The 20,089-nt window shown below is 40.7% G+C and overlaps 1 protein-coding gene across 6 annotated transcripts in view; it reads left to right on the plus strand.

The window, feature by feature from the left end:
* CD9 (CD9 molecule) overlaps positions 1 to 20,089 on the plus strand; it is a 45,031-nt gene that overhangs the window by 17,426 nt on the left and 7,516 nt on the right. For 3 of the 6 annotated variants that reach the window (XM_042889599.1, XM_042889603.1, XM_042889604.1), the window contains 7 exons: positions 590 to 692; positions 5,048 to 5,145; positions 6,337 to 6,411; positions 8,447 to 8,539; positions 9,107 to 9,196; positions 10,811 to 10,894; positions 11,549 to 12,970. In XM_042889599.1, the coding sequence (XP_042745533.1) occupies positions 590 to 692; positions 5,048 to 5,145; positions 6,337 to 6,411; positions 8,447 to 8,539; positions 9,107 to 9,196; positions 10,811 to 10,894; positions 11,549 to 11,614 (609 nt within the window). In that variant the 3' untranslated portion in view covers positions 11,615 to 12,970. Of the gene's footprint in view, positions 1 to 589; positions 693 to 5,047; positions 5,146 to 6,336; positions 6,412 to 8,446; positions 8,540 to 9,106; positions 9,197 to 10,810; positions 10,895 to 11,548; positions 12,971 to 18,662; positions 19,158 to 20,089 lie in introns of those variants that run through there. The other 3 variants (XM_042889600.1, XM_042889601.1, XM_042889602.1) reach the window with 3 other exon arrangements.

Here is a 20,089-nt window from a genome sequence, read left to right on the forward strand (position 1 = left end):
GTCAGCACACAGCGATGTTGCTGTTTTAGTAGCCTTTATTTTCTACTTTCTGTTGGTGTGATAACTTGTTGTGTCTTTGCTCATGCTTTACAAATGAGATCATTCTTTCTAAACTCAGCACTGTGGTACACTGAACAGTGTTTAATGTACACATCAGTGTTTAATGTGTTAACAATTTTTGCTGGCCCTATAATACATGGTAAAGTGCTTTTCTTTACATTGTGCATGTCTTTCGTAATGCGTATGCAAGATCTGTTAGCCATGCAGTATCATTAGTCAGTTGGAATAAAACACGGGTAGAGTAGTCAGTGGAAAATCTGGTATTTGACACATCTGTAAACTTATGGTATTTTCAGTATTATAAAAAAAAAAAAAAGCATGGCATTGTTCTCTTGTTGTACTTCAATATGCAAACAGAACTGTCAACAAGATGCCTCACATCAGGAAGTGACTTTAGTCTTATTTTGGTATCCCTGTCTTCATGCTGGTTCTGTCAACACCTTGTTAAATAACAGCACCAAATCCTTTGATTAATTCTGGTGTTGGTAGGATGAATGTATTAGTTGGTTTTACTTACTTGTTCCTACAGCTTGCAGGAACAGCAGTTCTTGCAATAGGATTATGGCTTCGGTTTGATGTGCAGACCAAAAGCATCTTTGAACTGGAATCCAACAACACGACATTCTATACAGGTAAGTTGTGCAGTAACTCAATGGAATAGATCACTGTTTTGCTCATAGAGTCCCTGGCTACTTTTTTCAAGGCTAAAGACAAAACAGTCCTAATCAACATCTGTTGGGCTGAGAGTAGCTTGCTTTTGCTTGTGCTCTGAGCCTCTGTGCTAAGAGCAGCAGTGGTTGACTCTGCATGCTGTTGGTAAGCACTTGGGAACTTCTGATAAGCACAGGAAATGTGTCCTGCTGATGATTCTCTCAGATAAGTCAGTCAGATTTCACTCTAAAATAAGTTATTAGTGACATTAATAAGTACTTTTTCCCTGAATTGACAAGGCTTACAAAACCATAACTGCATCCCTTCCCATCTCTGAAGAAATATACATACTATTGTGAAATTCCTACAGCTCTTTGCATACTAATACTGAAAAGGATGTACAATGTCTTAATCTTTCAGCATTCATTATGGTCAACCTAACCAATATAGTTTTAGGACAGGTAGAATTTACTCCTTGGTATTTTCTGATCTAATAAGATCTCAGTCTAGGTTACCTGCCAACAAAGCCTGGTAACTCTTAAGATATTGATCTCTACAGCCACTGTCAGGCTTGGACAGAAGAACAGGTGTTCCTTCATTTACCATCAGTAGATGCTCAAACCCTTCATGAAACAGAGTAGCTGAGCTTGAATGTCCCAAACAACTGCATACAAAGAAAATTAAAATATCTGTTTCTTGCATGTATCTGCCATCATATGCTTGGATGCTTGTTGTATGTACATACTTTGTGTCAATATACTTCATATAGGACGTGGGCTTGTGGGCTACACTATTAGCCATCCCCAACAGGTTTGTCTTAGGCAGCTTTCTTGTGATTTAGGTACTTGAACTGTTTTCAGCATCCAAACAGATATCTGTGGGGTCAGTGAAGACAATGTAAGCCATCCTGGTATGCGCTGTTCACACTGTAGCTTTTAGGTATCACGTAGTCTTGCAGAGAATACTGTTAATACTGAGTTGAGTTTTTTTAGAGACAGTAGCTAGGATAAATAATTTATACTTGTGCATCACCATGAATCAGCTGCAGTCCACAAGCATGCTAGCTGGCAAGAAAGCCTGTATTCCACTGATACGGCAGTAGAGTGGGTTCTTCCTGCAGCTGCCCAGATTTCCAGATGCTTTTAACTGGACTTTGAGAGGGGAAGAGAGCTAAACATATCTGAGCTCAATTTTGAGTAATCTAAAACAACCCTTTCACCTCCTAAAATTTATGGCAGTTTTGTAATGTTGTATTTGAGCCTATGGCTGAATACAGTGAAACAAACCTATTTAAAGTCTGTAGGTTAAACTGAGTTAAGAAAGAGGTAAATATGAATTAATGGCTTGACATTTTTACAGAGCTAATTTCTGGCGGTAGCTTTCAGTGGGAGGTTAAAAGAGTCTGCCAGCTTGCAGCTAATAAGAAAGCAAAGGGAATCTGGTTTTCACCATCTGAGTGATAGAATTTTTTAATAATAAATTTAATAATTTTATTTTTTTTAAACTAAAAGAAGGAAGATTTAGGTTTAGATGTTAGAAGGAAACTGTCAGAGTGGTGAGACACTGGGACAGGCTGGCCAGAGAAGTTGTGGGTGCCTCATCCTTACAGGTATTGAAGATGACTCATGCCCATAGCAGGAGGATAGGAACTCCAAGATCCCTTCCAAGCAAAAGCATTCTATGGTTCTATGAAATTACCTCAAAGGCCTTCTATTCTACTATAAGTAAAATTTAAAATAAGAGGTTCTTATGAATTCTTTCCCCCCACAATGGGAAGAATTTCAACTGAGTTTAGAAAGTGCTGTAATTGTTGATAAGAATAATCATTTACATAGACTTAATCAAGTTAGATGTTTATTTTGGCAGGTAATACTTACTTGTTTATTAAAGAATCACAGAATGGCCCTGCTTGGAAGGGACCTCAAGGATCATGAATCTGCAACCCCCCTGCCACAGCAAGGCTGCCAATACTAGACCAGGCTGCCTGGGGCTCCATCCAATCTGGCCTTGAACACCTCCAAGGACAGGGCATCCACAACCTCTCTGAGCAGCCTGTTCCAGTACCTCACCACTCTCTCTGTAAAGAATTTCCCCCTGACATCCAACCTAAATCTCCCCTCCCTCAACTTAAAACCATTTCCCCTTGTCCTGCAGTATCAATGCTTTCAAAGACTTGATTCCCCTCTTATTTGTAGGCTCCCTTTAGGTATTGAAAGGCTGCAATGAGGTCACCCTGCAGCCTTCTTTTTTCCAGGCTGAACAAGCCCAGCTCCCTCAGCCTGTGCTCGTAGGGGAGGTGCTCCAGTCCCCTGATCAGTTTTGTGGCTCTCCTCTGGACCCTCTCCACCAGCTCCATGTCTTTCTGGTACTGGGGGCTCCACGCTTGGACACAGTAGTCCAGATGGGGCCTCACAAGAGCGGAGTAGAGGGGGACAATCACCTCCCTGTCCCTGTTGGCCAACCCTCTTCTGATGGAGCCCAGGATACCATTCGCTTTCTGAGCTGCAAGAGCACACTGCTGGCTCATGTTAAGTTTTTCATCCATCAGGACCCCCGGGTCCTCTTCTGCAGGGGTGCTGTCTGGAAGGACTGCTCCTTCCAGTCTGTATGGATGCCTGGGATTCCTCAGTCCCAAGTGCAAAACTCTGCACTTTGCTGTGTTGAACCTCATCAGATTCACCCGGGCTTGCCTTTCTAGCCTCTCAAGATCCCTCTGAATGGCATCCCTTCCTTCTACCTTGTCAACCGCACCACTCAGCTTGGTGTCATCAGGAAATTTGCTGAGGGTGCACTCGATTCTGTCATTGATGTCACTGATAAAGATGTTAAAGAGTACTGGTCCCAAGAGAGACCCCTAGGGGATGCCGCTCATTACCGGCCTCCGCCTGGACATAGAGGTATTGATGACCTCCCTCTGTCTGTGGCCTTTCAACCAATTTTTTTATCCATTAAGTGGTCCACCCATCAAATCTACATTCCTCCAATTTGGAGATAGGGATGTGATGGATTGGGTCTCTGAACACAAGAACTGTAATTCTTGTCTGTATTGATAGAAAGAGAAGCTGGATATGAACCAGCAGTATACGATTGCAGCCTGGAAGGCCAACTATGTTCTGGGCTGCATTAAAAGAGGAATAGTTATCAGGGAGAGGGAGGTGATTGTCCCTCTCTACTCAGTTCTTGTGAGGCACCATCTGCAGTACTGCGTCCAGGCCTGGGACCCCCAGCATGAGAAGGAAGTGGACCACTTGGAACAGGTCCAGAGGAGGGCCACTAAGATGATCAGAGGGCTGGAGCACGTATCTTGTGAAGAAGGGTTGAGGGAACTGGGCTTGTTTAGCTTGGAAAAAACAAAACAAAAAAAAAGGCTTCAGGGAGACCTCATTGTGGCCTTCCAGTATTTGAAGGGAGCATATAAACTGGAAGGGTTACATCTGTTTACAAGGGTGGGTAGTGATAGGACAAGGGGGAATGGTTTTAAACTAAGATAGGGAAGATTTAGATTAATATTAGGAGGCTTTACACACAGAGGGTGGTGACATGCTTGCGTTGCAAAATGAGGTTGTGGATGCCTCATCCCTGGAGCCCATTCAAGGCCAGGCAGGATGTGGCTCTGGACAGCCTTGTCCAGTGGTTGGCCACCTTGCACATAGCAGGGGGGTTGAAACTAGATGATCATTGTGGTCCTTTTCAACCCAGGCCATTCTATGATTCTATGGAATGTCAAAGTAATTTTACATGTGTTGTGTTAATTTTTTTTTAACCATTTTTCACCACCTAAGTGATACTTGTCATCCATCCCATGGGACTTGTGTTTTCTTAGCTATCTCTTAATGCTTTTAATAGCTAGCAGCTGAAGGGCTGTAATTCTTAACTTGATAGTTCCCAAGATTAGGAGATATTTGGGCATAGAAATACTTAGTCCAGAACCGTTTGCTCCCTCCTCTTTAACACTTGCTACTTAAATTCTGGGCAAAATGGTCTATAGGTTTAACCACTTGATTTAAAGAAGTATCTGCTTTCAAAAAGGCAGAAGATTTTGAATTTCTTTTAGCTGTTAAATTAGGCAGCTGAATATGACACTGTGGCTGGTAAAATAATTTGGCAATTCTTGACAGACAAGTAGGGTACAAAAGCATTTAAAGCTTTAACAGATTGTACTGTCCACTTCCATTAGGAGAATAGGTACTGAAAAGTTTGTGGGGAAGTTTACTTTGAAAATTAAGTTCACCCCCTTTTTGCTGAAAACAACAAATTTTTTAAAAGCTATTTATAAAGCAACTAACTTGCTGCTGAGGATTCAACTAGTTTGTATGAATTTTTGTTTCCTTTCTAGGAATTTACATACTAATTGGAGCTGGTGCACTCATGATGCTGGTTGGCTTCTTGGGATGCTGTGGTGCGTTGCAGGAATCACAATGTATGCTTGGACTGGTAAGCATGAGTGCTTAACAAAGTAGTGTTTAAACTTAGCTTTCTGATCAGAAAGGAAGGATAATATTGGCTGTAGAGTAAAAGGGAACAGATGCTAATTGGATGGGTCTCACAATGTTTTAATTTATGGTCATATACATAATGATAAAATATTTAAATAATGATATTTAGTTTCCATTTCTGGCACTAAATCAAAACGTATGTTACATTTGAATGCAAAATGACCAAGTTAATGACATTCAGACACTGAGGTGTATCAAGAGAATTGGAGAATGTGTGAATGCAGGACTAAAATTTTGGTAAGATTAATGCTGTTTATTAAACAGTCCTAAATTCTGAATGCTTTGTTGAGATATTTGAGACCAGTACTGGAGTATTATAAGCTCCTCAAAGCAGAAAACTTCTGCTGTTCATAATCACTGTGTGAAGTAGTCTAGTTGACAAGTGTTCTTCAAGTCAGTTGTCAGAGAGTAACCCCATTGTTTTTAGACTGCTGGGACTTACTGAGTTCAAGTATGTTTGTGCCTATTGTGGAACTATTAATTCAAATATGGTTAATAGGACTAATATAGCTGGTGGAAAAATAATTCACTTCCTGTATAATGATTTGTAAAGCTTTACCTTTCTTGCAAAATTATGCCGCTAGTTCAGAATTACCATAATGGACACCTCTTTTTAAAGTGCCTTTAAGTCATCAGTGTTCTGAAACTGCTAGTTGAATATGGTGTTACTTCTATTTGTGTTAGAAACAAGTGACTATCAGCACTGAAGTTAGGCTCTCAGGTGGCATGCTAGGTATTAAGTTACGACTTGTAGAGCAATAAGGGTGACAAACCAGAGAAAGCATGTTAACTATATGATGTCTGTGTGACCTGTGTAACTTCAAGTCTGAATTAACAAATAATTGGCTTTAATTAACACTGATCAAAAAAGCAGGACTCCTCCTTAGAAAACATAGCCAAGCTTACTGATGCTGTGAGAAGGAAGTGTTGAATGTATGTCCTATTCCCTGTTTTCAACCAGAGTTTCAGAACTTCAGCTAAAAACAGATTGAGTGATAATTCCCACAAGGCTTAACACTGGGGACCAGACAAGCTTTCAAGGATGTCTGCTACTGTTGGCTTTTGTTTTTTTTTTTTTCTTTTTTTTGGTGTTATGGTGTTGGTTAATGATGTGATCTTGCTCTTCTAGTTCTTCGTCTTCCTTTTTGTGATTTTTGCCCTTGAAATTGCTACTGCCATCTGGGGATTTGCAAATAAAGAAAAGGTAGGTAGCTGTTAAGTAACAACCAAAGTGATCAACAAAACCTTATCTGAGACCTCAGAGTGAGTGTTCTTCACTTGAAAGGCCATGTATGTTAGTTTCTTATTCTTTCAATGTCACAGCTTCTAAATGCAAATATTTTTCCCAAAGCTACAGGTCTTAAATGATATTGTAGTTTTCTTAACCTTTAATACTGTCCTTCTGGGGTTTCTGTGCAGAAAATCTCTCCCTTATAGATTTTTGCCCAGCAAGCACCTTCCATCTATGTCTCAGCCCAGCAAGCAACTTCTTTCAGCATTTGGGCACAGTAAATTCTGGTCCTACAGCCTTTGGACTCAGCAGGCCTATTCCTTCTAGCTTTCAATATGGCTGGCCTCCATCCTTCTGCTTTTTGGCTCAGCAAGACAACTTCCTATTGGCTTTTAAACCAGGATGCCTTCCTTCTGGGTTTCAGCATGCTAGTTTAATTCCTTCTGGTTTTGTACACAGCAAATTCACTTCCTTCTTGCTTGGGGCCTAGTAAGCCCCCTTTCTTCTGGGTAAGGACCAAACAAACCCCCTTCCATTTGGGTATGTGGACAGCAAGCCCCCCACCTTCTGTGTTTCAGAGCAGCAAGTCCCCTACATCCTGTGTATGTCCAAAAAGTCTCCTTCCTTCTGCATTTTGGACCAGAAAGCCCCATTCCTTCTTACTTCTGGCCCATCAAGCTATCTTTCTTCTGGGTTTTGGCCCAGCAAGCAAACGTCCTTCTGCGTTTCGCCCCAGCTATTTCACTTCCACCTGGCATGGGGCCCAGCAGGCCCTTGTCCAGTTGGGTTTAAGTGCATCAAGTGCTGTTCCTACTGGCTTTGTGCTTCTTTTTAAATTTGAGGACTCGTGCCTGTTCAAATGTAGATGTCTAGTGAAAAATGTACCAGTAATAATCAAATATTGATAATCTATTTTAATTTGGAGGAGGAGGGAGAAGGCTTGTTGCAGCCAAATATGAGAAACTAATTACTGAATTAAAAAGACTGTAGCAGAGGGGCCAGAATCCAAGGTGCTATTGTCCCTTACAGGTGCCTTCTGAATGTCTGCTTCAATTCACTTCACTGTGAAGTGAAGCAAGCCTTCGGTAAGGTCTTAAAATTTCTAGGAAGGAGCTTGCTGTTAAAGGCTGAATATCGTATCTAAGCCATGACTGTTCTGTATTCGTGCCTCCAGTTGCTATCTCCTCCTCAGGTATCTCCTTTACCACTATGGATGTTCATGTGCTCTGAATATTGCCTTGTCACTATGTATGAGTTTACATAACAGTAAGGCATCGAGCTGGCTGCAGTTTTGGTGCAGATCCTGTGGTGAGGCCTTCCATACCAGTCAGGCTGGGAGTACCACAGATTATTGCTGCTCTAGCATCTCAGAAATAGGAGGGCTTTATGCTGAATCACCAGCATCATGTAAGCAAAGCAAGCCAATGGAAGGTGATGCAGACTGCAAGAATAGAAATGTTGGTAGATGTATTGGCTTCCTATGCCAAGGAAACTCTAATGTAGGTTTGGCTCTAGACTTTTTGGCAAACATTTAAAAATAGCAAAAATAATTGAAACTCTTTGGATATACTTTGTAGAATATAATTCAGTTCTGCTTTTTAATGCTCAGATTTTTTTTTATTTCCAAACTGAGTTCTTGGTTCAGGATTGTTTTGCTGCTTATATTATGCAGCTGGGGGTTGTAGTGACTTCTGGAGTACAGCAATGAGTAGGAAATAATTCTGTGTAACTAATGGGGAAAACTTAGTTTTCTCAATCCTCTTAGAAGCTCCTAGTTCTGAAGGGAATCTGTGAAGCTTATCTGTTTGGGTCAATGTTTTAATGTGAGTACACCATTTAGGCTTACTTGTTCCAGGTGAGTAATGCTGTCCACCCAGTTTCCGCTCTCTATTTCTATATGTCAAAAGGCCGTGTATTGTAAATTGTAGAAATTTTAATGACTACTCTATCCAAAACAAGTTATTAATCAAGGTAAAACATTAATAGAATACGACTATCTATCTTGTAGGTTGTTGAAGAGTTACAGGATTTCTACAGAGAAACCTATGAAAAGAGATCTCAACCAGCTGCCAGAGAAACCTTGAAAGCATTCCATTTTGCTGTAAGTAAACATAGTTAATATTAAACTAGGTAGTTATACTGTTTGACACTGTTTTCTAATAAATCCAGAATCCTGTACAAATCTAGTACCTTACTAACTAGAAGAAACCAAAGGAGAATTGGTAAGAAATGCAGCTCTTGTATACTGAATTCACTAATGGTATACTTTTTTTCCCTTTGAAATCAGTAGGACTAGTTCTTTTCCTAAATAAATTTAAAAGCAAGCTGAGAAACTCTAGAGTTCTAGCACTGATCTGAAAGTACCACAATATATGTAGTTGCATGTGTTTAAAAAGTTATCTTTTGCCTACAAGAAGTACCAAGCTCCCCCCAAAATGTGTACATGTGTATATTTAATGAGATTAAGTTCTTACTTTTGGAATCTTATATTTTGCTATAAACCTTGTTTTAAAATCCTTTTACATTAATCAGATTTGCAGGACTTCTAAGCAAACTACGTAAGATCTGTAATAATAGCTAATGTAATCTAGATCTTTTTTTAAGCAAGTATGGAGAGGGGGGAAAAAAAAAATGTAACTTGGTTTTCTCTTCCTGTTTTCTGTTGTAGCTGAACTGCTGTGGTATTACTGGAGGTCTTGAGCAGCAGTTGATGGACACCTGTCCAAAGAAGACCTTGCCTGAGTCACTTACTACAATGGTAACTCATGACTTAACTCTTCAGTCATTCTACCAAATGAGAATGAGAAACAGTTCTCTGAATAAAACCTTCCAGTCCATTAAAAATGCCTGTCATTCTTGATAGGCAGCCTATCCACACAGTCAATCCACTTGTACAAAACATACAGTCTCCCTGTAGAAGGAACAAGTGAGATGAGCGGGAAATCAGTACTTTGTAGATACATGCAGATGTATGGTGTTGAGGCCTATGTCATTAAATTCAGGGGCACGATGAACAAATTAATGCAAAAACTTCACATAACACACTCCAGAGTTCTGTTGTCAGGACTGCTGCTACCATAAAGTGACTTCTTGATATGCCCTAATGCTGTTGCCTCTCTTCCTTTGGGAGGAGAACATGAGAAGGGAGCAAGTCTGAAATTTCAGTGAGAAATTTGGCATTTTTGAAAACAGGAGATAGGATAGATAGTGCACTGGTGTCTTGCTTGAGTGGTTATATCATAAACAAATTCTCTGAATCAGATTCCAGTGTTGAAATAGTGCTGCAGTGCCACAGAGAGGAGAGGCACTTTTATAGTTCACAGAATAACCAAGGTTGGAAAAGACCTACAAGTCCAGTCCAACCATCCACCTATCACCAATAGTTCTCACACAACCATGTCCCTCAACACAAAATCCAAACGTTCCTTCCACTGACCTCCTGGGTTGGTGATTCCACCACCTCCCTGGGCAGCCCATTCCAGTGCCTGACCACTCTTTCAGAAAAGCAGTATTTCCTAACGTCCAGCCTAAATATTCCCTGGCATGGCTTGGAGCCATTCCCTCTAGTTCTATCACCAGTTACACAAGAGAAGAGGCTGACCTCCAGCTCACTACAGCCTCCCTTCAGGTAATTACAGAGAGCAGTAAGGTCTCCCCTGAGCCTCCTCTTCTCCAGACTGAACAATTCCAGCTCCTTCAGCTGCTCCTCATATGGCCTGTGCTCCAGATCCCTCACCAGCTTTGTTGCCCGTCTTTGAACCTGCTCCAGGGCCTCAATGTCTTTCTTGCAGTGAGGGGCCCAAAACTGGACTCAGTACTCGAGGTGCGGCCTCGCCAGAGCTGAGTACAGGGGGACAATCACTTCCCTGTCCCTGCTGGCAACACCGTTCCTGATGCAAGCCTAGATGCCATTGGCCTTCTTGGCCACCTGGGCCACACTGCTGGCTCCTGTTCAGCCGAGCATCAATCAGTACCCCCAGGTCCTCTACGCAACCTTCCAACTACTCCACCCCAAGCCTGTAGTGTTGCCTGGGGTTTTTGCAGCCAAAGTGCAGGACCTGGCATTTGGCCTTGTTGAAACTCATCCCATTGGCTTCAGCCTAGCTATCCAGCCTGTCCAAATCCCTCTGTAGGGCCTTGCTACCCTCAGGCAGATCAACACTTCCAGCCAACTTGGTGTCATCTGCAAACTTACTGAGGGTGCACTCAGTGCCCTCATCCAGGTCATCAGTAAAGATCTTGAAGAGGACAGGCCCCAGCACCGGCCCCTGGGGAACACCTCTCGTGACAGGTTGAGCAGATAAGCTCAAACAAGCAAACAAATCAGTGTTTCACTATGCATGAAATGCTAACAAATATGGTTTCCTTTCAGCCATGCCCTAAAGCCATTGGTGATGTCTTTAATACAAAACTGAATGTCATTGGAGCAGTTGGCCTTGGTATTGCTGTGATAATGGTGAGTTTGCAGGTTATGGGGTTGCTGCCTGGCCAAGGCTGCTTTGAGTACAAGTCTATTGAACAGTGCCTGACATTAACTACAGTCTGTGAGCCTGTTCTGCTAATCATGAGTACCAGTAAGATGAAGTTGTATGCTGTGGGTCCTTGAAACAACTTGATGGGTGGGGTGCCTAGGGACGCTATGCTACTTTGGATTAGGATCTGCCTCCTTGTAGCTTTAGCATTGGTTAACTTGTATTGAGTGAGTGTGGGGTGTGCAGGTTGCAAACATAGGCTTAGCAATATGAACAGTTTATTTCCTCTGTAATTGACCAGGAGTCTGAAATAACAGCGCTAATAAGAAAACTTGCACTTGTTTCCTTTCTTGGGAGGTAAATATGATGCAGATGCAACAACGTACGTTGGGAAGATTCAGTCTTTAAGAGATTGACTTGAATTTGTATTTGATCTGTTTTGAAGTACTGAGGGTAAGGGGGATTAGTGAGAATTAGCTGAAATTTGGGGATCAGAGTGAAAGGAGGCCTGGGGGCATAAACTGCAAAATAAGTTGTTAGCATGCATTTTGAGCCAGGAAGTATCTATGCTTTTTTGCATCTTGATAAGAATGTTTTTTTCCCCATTCTGATTTCTAATGAGTTTGTTTTCTTTACAGATTTTTGGCATGATATTCAGTATGGTTCTTTGCTGTGCTATCCGCAGAAACAGAGAAATGGTCTAAGGGCTGTAAATTCAAGGTGTCTGCACTATAAAATCTGTCATTAACTCTAGTGTTCTCAAAGCATTTCTAAAAGAAAATTGCATGTTACCTTTTTAATGCTTTATTTGGTACTGATATAGGTTTGCTTTTTATGCTATAGGTTAAAATGATAAAGTTATATTTGACTCAAGATGAATACTGTACACAAACCATCTGTTTTTCTTGAAATTTAAATAATTTGGGTATATTTATGTTTAAGGCAATTTGATACTTAATAAAGAGTAAGGTGTATTTTATGTTTGGGGAAAATCATTGATGGAGCAGAGCCTGATTGTATGGGGCTCTGAGCAATTTGGTCTAGTGAGAGATGTCCCTGCCCATGGCAGGGGGTTGAAAGTATATGTTCTTTAAAGGTCTTTTCCTACCTGAACCATTCAGTCATTTTATGTTTATTTTGATGTAATTTTAGAAGACAATTCCAAAGAATGCAAAGATCTTTCATGATTTGCTTTATTGGTACATACTGTGGAAGATCTCATAATTTCTCCCTTTTTCAGTGCTTGAACAAAACCAGTTATAATGTTTTTTGTACCACTGCAACATCATCTTCATATAGGATGTTAGAGGATAACTGTCATACTAACGATACACAGGCAGTGGTACCCTGCTGTGCTGGGCTCTACTCTGATGCCAGGTGGGCTTTCTTAGCTTGTGTCCTGGCATAACTCTATCCCCTGGCATCTGATATGGCCTCAGTGTCTTGATAAAGCAAATTCCTATAGCGTGTACTCACACGATTTTTCTCAGTAGCTGACTTTGTGCGTTGTCTATCCAGAACTACTGATGTACACAGTCTTAAAGGCCAAATCTCTAATTCTGGGGAGGGAACACAAGTTCTACTAGAAGTTAATGTACTACTCTGCAGTCGCTGCTCATAGCAGCGACAAGCACTGTGGCTGTTGTGTTTCAGACTAAAAGTGAAAAATGGGACAGAGCAGCTGTGCTATTGTGGAAACCCTAGCTGAAAAGTTAGTAGTTTTCCTATCCTTGCAATCTAAATGGCCTTTATAGTGTTTAAAATACCTCCTGGTGGGATACAAACCTCAGAGCTTTGCCAGTTGCTGTGCTATACCTGCATGCTATATTCAGCTCTAGCACCTCATATATGTTCTTAGGAGTTTCTGGTGTTTGCCATCTGTGTATTTTAAATTTTTCAGCACTTCCCACTTTTCTCTCATAAAGAGGTTCTCTTTTGACATGGGAAGTGTCAGAACTGTGGAGGTTTGGGGCTCTAACTGTAGCAATAGATTAATATCTGGATGTCTTGCCTTGTTGATAAATTCAAAGCCTTATGCAAATACAAGCTTTCCTCTGTAATCTGTTCTCTAGTACATACTGCCTTCTTAAAAAAGATCACTCTAAAGGAAGTGGGAAGCATGCATTTAGTTTAGACTTGAATTAACTCAGTTATAAGCTCATGAGAGAATGTTGTTGATAGCAGGAGTGCAGGTGAATAGCATGAGCTGTGGTGGTAGCTCTCAAACTGATGTAGAATTCAACTGAATACCTGGAAGGATATGTTTGCACCTGTTTGCTAAAGAACCTAAATGAGCATTTTCTGTACACACTAGTCTTTAGTTTACAATACTGCCTTCTTACAGTGTTTATGGTAACGTTTCATGGTTGTCTGCCATCAAACTCTTTCTGGAAGTACTACAACCCAACCTTCAGCCCTTCTTGAACATTCTATATGTGCTGGTTTGAGTTTTCTGTAAATCTTTTTTTCAAAGACAGCTGATTATAGTTACTGATGGTTACTTGATTATTACTTTCCTTTTAGCAGAAATGTGAATTATAGGTGTGATATCTGGTTGCAGTCCTGCTAAGACCTTAAAGGTGTTATCAAATCGATACATCTCAAACAACTGCTTCTGAGGCAGCTGGCTTTTCAGGCAGCAACTAGGTAGATTTCCTGAAGAATTTGCTTCTAAGTAAAAGTGATACCACTTTTTTAATTAAAAAAAGGCTTTCTTGTACTGTCCCTCTGAGCAGAGGGTGAGTTTCTCATCTTCAAATCAGATCAGGTGTATCTGAAGGATACTTGCTTGGAATGGCATATCTCAAGAGATGATAACTGATAATGGGTGTAAGTCCTGGGTAAGGCACTAACATAACACTGACCATTGAACCATCAGATGAATGGTAGGCAAACATAGCACGAGCTGTTGAAATGCACGTGGCAAAGAATAACTTGATGCTAGTTTTTGCAGTGTTCATGAGGAAACATTGATAAGCTTTGTACTGCATTGCTCTGAGGCTGCTACAAGTTGTGCCTGCTATCCACTGCTATGAGGAAAATCAAAGGAAAATGAAGTCAAGGCACTAGAAGATACGGCTATTTATTTGTTGTAAGCTAGCCAAGGACAGCTGGGAAAAGGCGTACATAAAATACGGAAATTTGCTCCAAGAAACAAACAGCATATCTGCTGCTATGTACTCAAAATATGTCCTTGCCACTTGGCCAAATCTTACAAAGTTCTTGGACTGGATTGAGGCTTTCCTTAAAAAATATATATATATTTTAGACCACTTTCAAAGTCAGACCTAGTCTGCCTCAGAAATTAAGGGAGGCCTCAAGCTAGCTACATGGTTGGCGATGTTGTCAGAAAGTGCATTAACATGGAGAGAACTTGGGTTTTGCACAGGAGCAACACTTACCACTACAAAAGAGGTTCCTTTTTATAGTGGAGCTAGGAAGGACAACTGTGGTACAGCATATTAGCATATTGTCATTTTAAGGGAGTCCTAGCATATTAACAATTGAGTCAAGTGCAAGGAAAAAATAACAGCAGATCCCTGAACTGTGGAAACAGTGAGAGATGTTGGAAGAAGCTGCCAGTAAAAGAAAGGTGTGAGCCTAACAGACTCACTGTGGGAAGAATTGTCAGATTGTATTCTGACAATTTGCTGAACTATAGTTCAGCGATTAGTTTATTTCTAAAGGGGGTAGAAAATGTCTGACAGGGAGATACTGTTTTTAGCTACAGTATGACCTGAAAAAAGAAATGTTTCAGCAGCAACACCATGAACTTATGTTGACAGGCTATCTGGATCGGGATGATTCTGTATCCCTTTTACCTGTCAGCCCAAATACTGTAGAGCATTTGCAGACAGTTCTTAAGAACTGGTTGTACATCTGCCCTATTCTACATTTCCTGCTGGATCTACAGTTCAAGTGAGTGTCACAGGATCTGGCTAGGAGCAACAGGAAGGGGAGGTAGATAGAAAAGAAAAGAGTGATAGGGACTGAAATCATAGTGCTAAATGTGAGTCAAATTCCTGTTTATGGGGAGTGTCTAGTTGGGACCCCAAGAGGGCCTGGTGAGGGGATTTCTGTCCCTCAGGGGAAAGCTGCTTGTCCAACAGAGTATTCACAAGCACTAGCTAAGTAAAACCCAGCTTGGACTCTTCTGTGTTTCTATGTTAAGAGGGTGGCTTTTGCCTACAGCCACTATATAATTAGGATGATTATAAAATAGTAACCTCTTCAGTTTCTGCTTCTTGGCAGCTCTGAGGAAATGACCTAATTTGAACTGACCTAATTCAAACTGTCAGCATTGAGAACCTTGGTTCCTACCAAAAGTCACTTTTAAATGAACCTAGAACATGTAGGCAGCTTCCAGACTTCACTGGCAATAATAATTAGTGAGATTTTTCCACTGCTGGATACAGGCTTTCACACATGCGTCTCCTACAAAAATGAATCTACAAGGCAGCCTTTTATGGCTGTTTGAATGCTTCTCTTCTCTAGCTGGCTATTTGACATTCAATTCAGGCTGAAAACTATTTTTTGCCCTGTTCTCCATGTTGACATTTAATTGCTAACTTACTATGTGCTGAGAGCTTGCACTTCTGCTTTGTCCCACCAAAGAAATGGCTCATGCAATGTCATCATGAAGCATCAACCTTAGCCTGGCATGCCCTTCTTATGACAAGAATTTTAGGTTTGAGCTTCTGCTCTGGGGGTTGGAGAGAGAGGTTTTTTGGCTTTGTAGGAATGAAACGGCATACAAACTGCACCATCAGCTTATGCATACACTGCTGCTCCTGGAGAGCTGGGGCAGTGCTCAGCAGTCTTTTCTAAAGCCACACCTCACCTCAGTGATGCAATCATTTGAGGATGGTAATTAGAAGAATCCTTCTTAATTGTTATCCTTTACTCATCTGCTGCTGTGCTGAAGTGCTTTGATGTACATTCTGGCATGATTCCCCTTGCAGGAAAGATTCTGAGCAGGGCGACTAACACCTCCAAATTACAGGTTACATCCCATCCTTGGACAAACAATAGGAGGAGAGATGTGGTTCCTTGTCAGCAAGTCATGATTCATGCTCCTAGGAGGCTGTTCCTTCTGAGGAAGCTGTACACTGCAATGAGGCCTCGCTTCAGTCTCCTCTAAAGAAAATGATTGTGCTTTTTTCTTTCTTTTTAAATTTTTGTTGGGGGCTATGTGAGCACGCAGACTGCACCTGTGGGACAGAAGGGGATTTTGCTCCTTTTCCAGTCCCTCTTGCATAGTCCATATCTTCAGCCTTCGTCCTGCGCCATACTTGAAGGTTTTTGTACATCAAAGAATGCTCTTGAAAAGAAAGTAACATGTCAAATATGGTGTAAATGGATGGAAGATGGCAGACAGTCAAATCCAACTCATCCTCCACTAGTGTAAATCATGCTTTAATGGGTGAGGTGAATTAATGAGGTCTTTTCTTGTAGAAGCAGAAAGCATGACATACTGTGTGCCTGCTATCCTCCAGCAGGGCAACAAGGGTTTGAGGCTTTTTTGCAATTTATGAGGGGAAAATGTCTGGGATTCTGCCATTCAACCTATCAGCTGCCTGCCCACTGGCAGTCCAAGGAAGCAAATAGTAATTAAAAAATGCAAAGTTCCTTCAGTTTTACTGCAGAGGCTGGGCTGACCCTTACTTTCTGTAGGGTAGAGAGAACTGTTAAGCTTAAAGAGATCCATAGGATCGCAGAACAGGCCAATTTTGTGTTGACCTCAGGAGGTCCAACCATCTATTCAAAGCAGAGTCAGCCATGAGGTCAGGACAGATTAAACAAGGCTTTATCCAACACAATCCTGAAAACCTCCAAGGATGAGAACTGCACAATGTCTTACAGAAATCTAATCCACTGCTTGGCTTCTGGAGGAAAAGCTTTCTTTACAAGAGTTTGAACTTCTCTTGGTTCAACTTATGCTAATTATCTGCCATCCTACCACTATGTACCACAGTGAGGCTGCTGGCTCTGTCTTTTTGGTAACCTCGCAGGTATAGGGAGGGTGTAACTAGCCCCCACCATTCTTCTCTTCTGCAGGTTGGTAAAGCGTCATAACTTCAGCATCTTCTTACAGTGAACATGCTTCAGAAAGCTACTATCTTTGTTGCCCTCCACTGAGCTCACTCTGTTTTTTCAGTGATGGATATTGAGTCCCAAAACTGGGCACTATGTTTTAGATGCAGCACACTGGTTATTGACCTCCTTTAAAAAGATTTTTTATGCACTTGGAAACTTGCACTACTTGTGGGCTGAGAATCTGTTTCCAACAGAAGCAAATAGTGAAAATACTTTGCTCTTCTGGGAAGATATTTAAGAAGTCTTTGACATTGGGTAGTTGTCTGGAAAAGTTATCACAGACACAGCTCTTGTTCGGCTGCTCTCTGAGAAGCTGCAGACTTTTGCTCTTGGATTCTCCCTTGTGCTGCTTCATTCAGTTAGTAGCCAAAGTGAGAAGAACTGTAGGTAATGAAAAACAATACACAGGTTTTTGCTGCCTTATGGGTTTTTGAAGGATAGAGTGTCCATGATCAAGAACGTTACAGAAAAAGAAATAACACTGAAGTAGAAATGAGACAGAAAGCTAGACCAACAGCGAAGGCCCTACTTAACAAAATCTTCCTGTCAAGGACTGCCTCCCTTTGGCAGGATTGCTAGTCCTATATGTCAAGATCCACTAGAAAGAATAACTTTCTCCTGTTTGCAAGGGCCAGTTTAGCTTGACTCGGGTATAAGAAGCAGGCTTTTCTGCCAACTGTTCCCCTTCCTTGTTTTGTCAGAAATCTCATAAGCTGCTTCCCAAGCTTTCCCAGCTATGCAAAGGGAAGCAAACATTGTCCTTTTCATAACAGGGATCCATCCAATTTGAGCATTTTGTTACACTGTGAGAAAACCTGCCCTCTGTCTGGGCTTCTGCAGTGATGTTGCTTACTTACATGGGAAAATTCTGTTAAATGTTTGGAAATTTTTCCTTCCGTAAATGTTTGCTTTACAACGTGTTTATTTGTAAAGTTTTTCTTCCATCTAATAGTAGCATTTCACATGATTCCTCCATGCTTTTTGTGAACAGATATTGTCAGCTTCTTATCATACCAGAGGTCAAATGTCAATGCAGGAACTTTCTGCCTGCCTCAAGTTGAATTTTGTTATATGAACTTAAGTTTCAGGAAGTAGAGCTCAGGTGTTTTCAACAGTGAACTTACAGAAACACAACTTGTTGCTCTGCCAATGCTTAAGAAAAAGATATTATATATAATATGTATTTTTTAAAGTCTAGCAACAATTTAATTAATGCGCAGTCAGGTTGTAACCTGTTGCTATGGGCTGTATTGCCAAGTTCCTATAGAAACTGCAAAACGGTGCAACATGTCAGGTGCAGGTATGATGTGCCAGGCTACAACATTGAGAGCAGGTCCTCTCATGCCCATGACTTTGTTGCTGATCCTGTGTTGCAATCCACAGAACTATTAGCAAGCTCATTAGCTCAAATAATGAAATTGAAGAATTCAATCTTCTGATGATCATTATGTGTGCTAGTGACCCCACCTCATGAAACATATATTTTTTCCACTTATTTAACAACAACAAAAATCAACACTCAAGAACAGAGAGTAAATGACATTAAGGTTACGATCTCAAGTGATGCTACCATAAAAAAACATGAAGGAAAACTCTAATTCATGTATTCATACATTTTGACATAGATCTACAAGATATCTTTTTTCCCTTTGGCAGCAGATTGGAAGTCCTAATACAGAGAAAACAAGAGGAAATGAGAAAAAGAAAGAATTGCCTTGTGATGAAGACAAATTATGTTATCAAAACTAGACAGAATGTCTGCTTCTGACTGAGAGTGGTGCAGGACAAGACACACAGCTGATCTCTCATTTTCTGTGTGTGGAAGTGTCTTTAGCTTTGCTACAGTGTTGGGCACAAATGAGAGCAAATGAAGTCCGTAAGAGCCATGCACAACAAAAGATTGCATCTGTGAATGCAATTATGGCTTTATTGTCTCAGTTTAATGCCAGTGCCCATTTCTGAACTTTATCATTTTTGTGCCTGCATTCATAAGCTGCAAAAAAAGATACAGGAAAGAATTGTTGTAGTGGCTCCTATTCATGTAGGATTCATGTCTCTGTACCACTTACCGACAATGCTGTGAGCATCATCAAAAATGCCATGTAGAAATAATTACTTACTATGTTGTTAATAAAGATTACACCAAGTAAATATCTCAGTCATACACTGCCTGGAAAGCCCCCTGAAATCCAAATTACTACCTACATATCCACTGGCTGAGACAGAGGCTGTGAGCTAAAATACTAATTAATTACAAGGTCACCTACTATTATAATAGGCACAAAAGCAGCTGCAGTTTTACAGCAACATTTCCTAATTTTTCAATGCTCAGCTCTGTTATCTTAAATAAGACAACTGAGCAACACATCTGAAAGTCCCACAGTGCGTGCATGACTTACACCATGCATCTTATGCTCTGTATACTGTTCTGGTTGATTATTATCAGTTCTGAGGATCTGATTATCACTAAGCTAAATGAGTTATCACAGGTGTTTCCATGCTTGTCAGCATTTATCTGTGAAGATGCATGATACTGTCAGATAATGGGCTTGATTATTTCTATGTATTATTCTCATGCAGACACAACTATATGAAGAGGAAAATCAATACTTACCATGCAGCAATAGATTATATTTTTTAATAATCCTTACAAGTGATAAAAACTGGAATTTCAACTGATCAGCTGAATAAACGTTGATACTTTGTAATTCATCCTTCTTCAAAGAAACCAAGAATATTCCTCTTCATTAAAACATGTGTTATTTCATTAGGCTTTCTCTTGAGCAGATGGCATGCAAAGAATCTTGTAAACAGAAAACAAGCAGTGCATTTGTAAAACATATCCAATTCTACTAAGAGAAGCTGCAGCAGAGAGAATAACAAGAGGAGCCTAAGAAATTATGAGAGTTCAAGCTACTAGTGTATCTGCTATTGCAGATGTAGCAGACCAACTCTTGGTGTTATGTGAGCACAGCACATGCAAACTGTCATTATTTTCACAAGTGGCAAAAAATTACCTTTGTATCTTTGGAGTAGATTAAACTTGGTTTAGCTCCAGCTAAGTCAGTGGAACTACAGAAGGG

The sequence above is a fragment of the Lagopus leucura genome, unplaced genomic scaffold (assembly GCF_019238085.1).
Source record: "Lagopus leucura isolate 7727_CA_CO unplaced genomic scaffold, USGS_WTPT01 Super-Scaffold_100159, whole genome shotgun sequence".
NCBI classification, from domain to species: Eukaryota; Metazoa; Chordata; class Aves; order Galliformes; family Phasianidae; genus Lagopus; species Lagopus leucura.